This window comes from Chlorocebus sabaeus, chromosome 13, assembly GCF_047675955.1.
Source record: "Chlorocebus sabaeus isolate Y175 chromosome 13, mChlSab1.0.hap1, whole genome shotgun sequence".
Lineage (NCBI taxonomy): Eukaryota > Metazoa > Chordata > Mammalia > Primates > Cercopithecidae > Chlorocebus > Chlorocebus sabaeus.
Window position 1 is genome coordinate 53,869,301 of NC_132916.1, and position 9,132 is coordinate 53,878,432.

The 9,132-nt window shown below is 36.6% G+C and overlaps 1 protein-coding gene across 2 annotated transcripts in view; it reads left to right on the plus strand.

Annotated features, from left to right (window-relative positions):
* The window catches only part of LAMA2 (laminin subunit alpha 2), a 621,494-nt gene extending 612,753 nt beyond the window's left edge, over nucleotides 1–8,741 (plus strand). For both annotated transcript variants that reach the window (XM_073022454.1, XM_073022455.1), the window contains 4 exons: nucleotides 1,384–1,537; nucleotides 4,708–4,838; nucleotides 6,754–6,976; nucleotides 8,560–8,741. In XM_073022454.1, coding sequence (XP_072878555.1) covers nucleotides 1,384–1,537; nucleotides 4,708–4,838; nucleotides 6,754–6,976; nucleotides 8,560–8,717 — 666 coding nt within the window. In that variant the 3' untranslated portion in view covers nucleotides 8,718–8,741. The remainder of the gene's footprint in view (nucleotides 1–1,383; nucleotides 1,538–4,707; nucleotides 4,839–6,753; nucleotides 6,977–8,559) is intronic.
* The last annotated feature ends 391 nt before the right edge of the window (nucleotides 8,742–9,132 follow it).

Sequence of the window (9,132 nt, forward strand, 5' to 3'; positions counted from 1 at the left end):
CTGTAATCCCAGCACTTTGGGAGGCCGAGGCGGGCAGATCCCTTGAGACCAGGAGTTCAAGACCAGCCTGGCCAAAAACCCTGTCTCTACTACAAATACAAAAAATTAGCCAGGTGTGGTGGTATGTGCCTGCAGTCCCAGCTAGTTCGGGGGCTGAGGCACGAGAATCGCTTGAACCTGAGGGGCAGAGGTTGCAGTGAGCTGTAATAGCACCACTGCATTCCAGCCTGGGCAACACAGCAAGACCCTGTCTCAAAAAACAAATAAATAAATAAAAATAAAGTGATTGGAAGAGTAGCAGGCATATAAAAAGCACTGAAAAGATGAAAATGATGGTATGTATTCATGGTGTTTCAGGCATAGAGATTTAGCAAATATTGAGAGATGCAGTAGTTAGAGTACAGTTATCCAATTTTGGATTCAGAATTTAAAGCCCTCACACTTTTGTAAATCAATATTCACCAAATAATTTTTTATCAGACCATGTGTCCTAGTTTGCTTTGGAAAATGTTACTCTGAGAGAAGCATGGGGGATTGATTGGTGCTTTTAGAGAACACACTAGATACAAATGTGATACATTTCTGTACTCAAATTAGAACACATGATAATGTAGATTTGTTCACTCATCAAAGACAATCACCGATTATAGTTGTAATTCTCAGCATTTGGCTTCTCTTGTGGATGATCAGTATTACTTTCCTTTCATAGCTATTGGATATGCTTTTTAGGTCTATCAAAAACAAAAGTCTCTGAAGTGACAGTGGTAAAAGCAATTCACTTGAATTTCTAAAAACAGATAAAATATAATGGACCAGAGTATGATTGAGTTACTTCTAAATTCCTCGAATCCCCAATGTTTTATGCAAACTTTCAAGTTTTATGCATATTTGCATTTTCTTAGGGGAGGGTCTGCTGCTTTCATTAGATATTCAAAAGGAAGAAGCACTGAACCAAACCTAATTACCTTTTCAAATAGAAATTGAACATAGGCTATGACAAAATGTGTATATAGTAAGTTTAACAAACTATTAATAGAAACATAAAATCAGGAACATAAGAGACCAATTAAAACTTATGATACCCACATGGGGCCCATAGCGCTGTCAAACCAATGGAGACACAGTGTGCAGTATTTAGACTATGAGAACAGTCATATTCCAGGATAGATACATCTGAGTTGAGAAGCACAACACAGGATTTTCTGCATCCATGCCAGGAAGCCTGGTGGTAATAGAGAACCCAGGCAGCTTTGGGGGATGTCCTACCCTAAGACAACTGGCCAATAACCACACACATAGAGCACCCCGCAGATGATTGTATTCTACGTAAAGGCAAAGTTCTGCTAAAACTTGACATTTGTTTCTTCTGATCTGAACGTTTAGGTGACCTATAGCATTGCCGGCTGCATCAGGAATCTCCACATGGCAGAGGCCCCTGCTGATCTGGAAGAGCCCACCTCCAGCTTCCATGTTGGGACATGTTTTGCAAATGCTCAGAGGGGAACATATTTTGATGGAACAGGTTTTGCCGAAGCAGGTAAGGCTCTTTCATTTCCTTCCTGTTGATTATTAACTGGATACAAATACTAACTTCTTGCTAGTACCAAATAATAAAAGTTCCCAGAGTCCTAAACTAGTATCCTTTATTTAAGCCAAAAATAAACTTATGGAAGTAATTTCAAAAATGCTTCTTAAAAATTCATGTATCTGATCCTGATAAGAATTAATAGAAGAAATAAAGTAAAGGTCTATTTAGAGAATTTATTCCATCTCCTTCACTGGAGATTAAGAACAGCAAAATAAATAATTTTGCAAGAACACTCATATGTTTATACTATGTTGTTTTCCTACCTTCCAGTTTCTGGAGATACGTTTTTCTTCTTCTTTTCAATTCCCTGCAAGGCTGTATTTCATAATCTCCTCCCCTTCAACACACACCCATACACACAATGCACACCCGTGTCCGTTTCTTGTTGATGGTGACGATGGCTGGCATCATTCCTGGCTTTCTCCACTCCATTTCCAATGAACATTTCCAGTATGGTTTTATATCACTGGTCATAAAGGTACAGCTAGGAAAAAGAAATAGGAAATAACCTCTACATAATAATGTTTTAATCCTTTGATTTTTAATTTTTGCGGGTACACAGTGGGTGTATATATTTATGGGTTACCTGAGATATTTTGATATAGGCATGCAATGCATAATAATCATATCAGGGTAAATGGGGTATCCATCACCTCAAACATGTATTCTTTATGTTTCAAACCATCTGATTATACTCTTTTAGTTAATTTAAAATGTACAATTAATTTTTTTTTAACGTAGTTACACTTGTGCTAGGAAATACTAACTCTTATTCATTCAAACTATTTTGTATCATTAACCATCCCTGCTCCTCCCTGCCACTAACCTTCCCAACGTCTGGTAACTATCCTTCTAATTTCTATCTCCATGAGTTCAATTGCTTTCATTTTTAGCTCCCACAGATAAGTGAGAACATGTGATGTTTGCCTTCGTGTGCCTGGCTTATTTCACTTAATATAATGACCTCGAGAACCACCCATGTTGCTGCAAATGACAGGATCTCATTCTTTTTTATGGCTTATTCATATCCATTATGTATATGTACCACATTTTCTTTATCCATTCATCTGCTGATGGGCATATAGGTGGCTTCCAAATCTTGGCTATTGTAAATAGTGCTGCAATAAACATGAGAGTGCACATATCTCTTCGATATTCTTTTGAGTATATATCTAAGAGTGGAATTGATGGATCATATGGTAGCTCTATTTTTAGTGTTCTGAGGAACCTCCAAACTGTTCTCCATAGCAGTTGCACTAGTTTACATTCCCACCAACAGTGTACGAGGGTTCCCTTTTCTCCACATCCTCGTCAGCATTTGTTATATTGCCTGTCTTTTGGATAAAAGCCATTTTAACTTGGGTGAGATAATAGCTCATTGTAGTTTTGATTTGCATTTCTCTGATGATCAGTGATGTTGAGCACCTTTTCATATACCTGTTTGCCATCTGAATATCTTCTTTTGAGAAATGTCTATCCAAATTTTGTACCCATTTTTAAATAGGATTATTAGATTTTTTTTCCCCTGTAGAATTGTTTGAGTTCCTTTTATATTCTGGTTATTAATCACTTCTCAGATGGGTAGTTTGCAAATATTTTCTCCCATTCTGTGAGTTGTCACTTCACTTTGTTGATAGTTTCCTTTGCTGTGCAGAAGCTTTTTAACTTGATGTGGCCCTATTTGTCTATTTTTGCTTTGGTTGCCTGTGGTTGTGGGGTATTACTCAAGAAGTCTTTGCCCATTTCAATGTCAAATTTTGTGATGAGTTTCAGCTTCAGCTTCTGCAGTTAATGGATTGACTTGCCATCCTGCCTGGAATCTTATAATTCTGGATCAAACCAAACCAGAAAATTACCCACTTCCTCTGTTTCTAATGGCCTTTGCCATCCCCTGAACACACAGTGTAATACAATTTACATAAGACTTGGGTGGTCAGAAGAGATCACTTCACTGGAAAACGTACAATTCATCTTAACCTTTGACATCTTTGTTCTTAAATGTTTTCCACCGACCCAGTCACTGGGACTTTTTATTGGCCTCTTCATTCTTTCTGTCCTCAGCCGAACTTCCTCATGTCCTTCCTCTCTTCTCCTTACTTCTCCCTTTTGGTTTTATTTTGCAGAACAATTCAGCTTCTTGTACCCCTTTTTTTTTTTTTTTTAATTTATTTACAGAATGGGTGTCACTATGTTTCCCAGGCACAACTGGCTAGCTTTTATTATTAAAATTTGCTATGAACCCACCTTTGCCAATCCAAACCCATTGAGGTTCTCAGTAGAACAAAAGTCTTTCACATAACAGCTACCATCCTTCATTGGAGACAGCTGTGGCTACACATAGCATTTATTTCTTGACTAATAAATAGAAGACTTGGAGAAAATTCCCCTGAGTAGTTCCCTGATACTCAATTCAGTTTCTGTGGTCTAGACAGATCTTAACAGATCACTTTGTTCCTAAGAGGCATATCTTAAATACTTGCTCAAAGATTTAAAAAAATCGAAGAGTCAAATATGGAAAATCATAGAGAAAAGAATTAACTGGATGAACAAGGTAAGTCTACTTATGTCCCAGAAACTTCCCATCAACATTGTATTTACAGTTTCTCTCTGTATTAATAAAATGTGTGGCAACTTTTGAACCCTTTCAGATGATTGTGGCACCATTTAGTGTGCCCCACTAAAATTTTACTGAAATATCACTGAAATGTTTTTCTTAACTCAATAGAGAGACTTCTAAGATAATAATACCTGACAGTGAGATTCTTTGAGTCAATCTCAGTGTGTATCCATTTATTCAAATAATACATATTAAACTTCCATGATGTGCCAGATACTTTAGTAAGCACAGGGATAAAATGGTGAAAAGTATAGATAATGCCCCTGATCTCATAGAACGTACATTCCAGAAGGGAAGGCAGCCCAGAAAAGAAGCAATAACTATGGAGTGTGTTAGAGGACACAATGGTGGAAGATAGGCCAGGCAGGATCTGAAACTTACAGCCCTCATTAGAATTAGCTAGCATTTGAATTGAAATCTAATAAAAAGTCATGCATTGCACACGTTTGAATTAACAATCCCCATACTCTAATCCACAATATTTAAAATCTTCATTTTACAGTTGGTGGATTCAAAGTGGGATTGGACCTTCTTGTAGAATTTGAATTCCGCACAACTAGAACGACTGGAGTTCTTCTGGGGATCAGTAGTCAAAAAATGGATGGAATGGGTATTGAAATGATTGATGAAAAGGTGAGTGTCAGCAATCGAAACATTTCTGATTTCTTCATGATATTGTTGATGTGTAGATATCGTTCATATGTGACGAACTCGAATATTTTGAAGCCTGGCTGTATTCTTTGTTGGGAGAAAGCTAAATTGTATGTTTTCATCCTTCCGGATTATTTCAATTTGTGTATGTTTTCAGCATAACTATTGTGTAGGCCAGTATAAACTTTAAATGCATTAATTCTATAGCAAGCCAATTATGTTGACTAATAATGAACCAAATAGTTTGAGATCTCAAGTTCTTACTGTGTTGCTATGAATACACTCTTATTCTCCTCTTAAGGAACACACAGTCTATGAAACTATTGACTCCAGTGGGAGAAAAGGCAGAGGTGTGGATCATCTAAAATTAATCTGCCTCTTATAACAGGTTAGGCATCTCTTAGAAGTCAAGGTAGCCAACTGACATATCAGTTTCTCAATTTTTTAAAAGAGCATCCAGATACCATTTCAAAAAACAGCAAATTTATAAAAGTAGTATGTCAAAACACTTCTCTAAGCCCTGCAGTGAGACAACTTTGCACTATAGGCAGCAGGTAAAAAGAGAAGGCAGAACAAGAAATTTCACAAGTTTTCTATTTGGCTATTAAATAGGAATTGTACTTCAACTCAGTTCACATTTCCACCCTTAGTGTTGCCTCCCAAGAAGAAAAATCACATAGTGACCTAAACTATTTTTTTTCTTGCTTTCTTTCTCCTTCCGCTCAATTTTCAAACTGTCCTCAAACAAAAGTAATACAGGAAAAAAGATCCACCAACTTAGAGGTAAAAAAGGGTGAACAAATAAGCAACACTTAATAGTTTTACCAAATTTCCAAAACACACTTTTACTACATCTTTTTCAAGTAAGCTTCATTTTCATCACGTGCTGTTAAGGGCAGTTACCATCAATATGTCACTATCATGTGCATTTCTCAACAAGCTCCTTTTACATGCAAAAGCTACCCAATATATTATGCAATATTGTATGCACCCAATATAGTATGCAATATACATGCAAACTCCACCCAATATAGTAAACATTTCAGTATTAATAACATACCTAGAGTTTACAAACTTTTCACCTATTTACTTGCATTTTTAATCTTCTTTTATAAGACTTCATTTCTTTTACCTTGTCAAATGTGTTGCCAAACTGACTAATGTTTTTAATGTTTCAATATGTTTCATTTCTTCACCAGCTTCAAAAGAATTCTGTCATCTCAAATTTCAGGGGCCTTTCCACATTACTAAAAACAGATTTTTCTCATTTAGACTAGAACTTCTAATCTAAGTTCTTCATTGTTAGGAATTTAACTGGCCTTCTGGCTCAGGTCTTTGGCACCTGTGACATGAAACGGGCTCCAAGATATAATTTATGTAACTCTTAATCTTGTATATAAAATGAAATCCATGAAAGAAAAAACATAATTAAAACATCAAAAGTTTAAAATTTTAAAAATCCTTTACTTTGAATTTGTAAACCAAATTAATAGTCACTTTAAACAATATCTTTTAAGAAAATTTTATGAGGTTCAGTAAGAACTCTCACATTCTACAAAGATCTGAGGTAGAATTTTTCCCTGTGTACACTAGGTCCTTTTCTTGTCATCTGGCCTCAAATTTTTCTGAAAGCAGAATTATTACCAGCTTTATGTATCTTGCCTATTAACTCCCAAAAATGCCCCAAAGCAAAGAACATAATTTGTGGCTCCTGGTGATTAGATTTATACTTTAATTTCTATCAAGTTTTACAATTTTTTTCAATATGCCCCATTACATCCAGTTCAAATGATTCTGGCTGACGTCTTTCCTAGAGACCTGATCATTTTTATGTGTGAAACATCATGATACTTCTTTAATAAAACCATCTGTGACTGTTCTATTTCCTGCCTTCCAGCTGATGTTTCATGTGGACAATGGCGCTGGCAGATTCACTGCTGTCTACGATGCTGGGGTTCCAGGGCATTTGTGTGATGGACAATGGCATAAAGTCACTGCCAACAAGATCAAACACCGCATCGAGCTCACAGTCGATGGGAACCAGGTGGAAGCCCAAAGCCTAAACCCAGCATCTACATCAGCTGACACAAATGACCCTGTGTTTGTTGGAGGCTTCCCAGGTGAGTGTTGGCTACCCCCGCAAGAATGTCTTTGCTCTCTTATGTTAGTGGTTTTGAAATCATTTATATTTACATGTGTCTAAGAATATGTGCTTATGTGTACTTGCTTCCTAGCTTTAGCATCTGCTCCTATAAATAGCACCTTACCTAAAATTTCCAGTCTGTAAAATGAACATATTATATAAACCACATGGGACTGAACTTTTCATGAGAGCCCCCAAAGTTTCATTTGTGGAGAGATTGAAGCTAGAGGAAATGAATTTGGCTTATAAAAGATATGAGGCATTTAACAGCAATTGGAGCCAAACTTGGTGTTCTTACTGATTTTTTTAAAATTAATATACCAGAGGAATCATAAAATGTTATGGAACTTATTTCCTCAAGTTCTGGAAATCATTGGGTTAAACGTAGCTAATTTCCCCCTTATGTTATTATAGAGTTTATATTTATATTACAAAGAAACCCAAGCAATAAATCCTTATTCAAAATCCTTCTCTAGCACATTAAACATAGCATGTGAACTGCAGAGATTTACCTAAAGTGCCCATAAACAAGAGTGGCCAACTTGATGAGAAGTAAGCCAAGTGGCTCTTAATAAGTACTGTAATAACAAAGACTCCTGGAATGGTCTTTCATCATTTTGTCGAGAGGAACTTTTGTCCCCGTTTACATAAAGCTCCTTTGCTTAATGAAACAAGCAAAATGTATATTCAGCAATTGTTGACAGAGCAACGTTGACAGAAATGCAATGGGGGCCCAACGACAGCTCCTCTTTCCAAAGTGCCTTCTGGGTTTTAAAAAGATCTTTTGCTTCAATCAGGATACATTCCAAGACATTATGAAGGAGGTAATGTACTTCTCCATTCAGTCTATGAAATGGGATCCTGATTAACACCTAGTAGGCCTGCTGAAACAAGCACCTCCATAATAGGAAGATTCTACATGAATTTCCAAACTACTTAACCTTTAGGGATTTATTTTTACAATGTAACAAAGTGATAAAGTCACCTACAAAAAGTTCTAAGTCAGTACTTAAAAGTATTTGATCAATTGCTTTGTTTCATGAACTAACATTTTACAATTTTAATTCACAACTGTAAATTTGTTCATCCCAAACCACTTTATTTCATATCTTAAGATGTATAATTATAGATGTTTTCAGATTTTATAATATATAACTATTAAAAAGTTGAGGCTGGGCATGGTGGCTCATGCCTGTAATCCCAACACTGGAATTACACTTTGGGCTGAGATGGGCAGATCTCTTGAGCCCAGGAGTTGGAGAGTAGCCTGGGCAACACAGAGAAGGGAGGATCGCTGGAACCCAGGAGGTTTAGGCTGCAGTAAGCCTTGATTGCACCACTGCACTCCAGCCTAGGCAACAGAGCAAGAACCTATCTCAAAAAAAATTTCAGTTGATCTTTCTTCACAATTCTATTAGTAAGACTAAAAACAAAACCACTAACTTTGCATAAAACAGCATTCCAATTTAATCTCAAGCTAACAGGTGACTTTGAAACATGCTCTTAATATTTGGCGCAGGAGCATTTCAAAGCTGAGCCCTCTTGCGTTGCCTTTTTCAGATGACCTCAAGCAGTTTGGCCTGACCACCAGCATTCCGTTCCGAGGTTGTATCAGATCCCTGAAGCTCACCAAAGGCACGGGCAAGCCACTGGAAGTTAATTTTGCCAAGGCCCTGGAACTGAGGGGCGTTCAACCTGTATCATGCCCAGCCAACTAATAAAAATAAGTGTAACCCCAGGAAGGGTCTGTCAAAACAAGCATATCAAGTAAAACAAATATATTTTACCTATATATGTTAATTAAACTAATTTGTGCATGTATATAGAATTCTTTCTGTATTCAGATGGTGCTAATTCAGACTACAGACTGAATTTTAATTCAAGTTCTTTCTCAAGTCTATAAATATTAAACTAATTATTTCATTCTAAATAATTGCCTGTTTTGTGTGATTTTAAGGATAAAAGGAAACTGGCCATAAATTGTTGAATTTGCAACATGTGCTCCAGTCATCTCAAGGAAAGAGTTCAGATGTAATTTATGAAGGCAATTTTTTTTAACTTATTCCTATTAATACTTTTATCATCCTTTACCATGTATGTCAGCTTTGGCCTTCTGTCCAAGCCACTGACAGC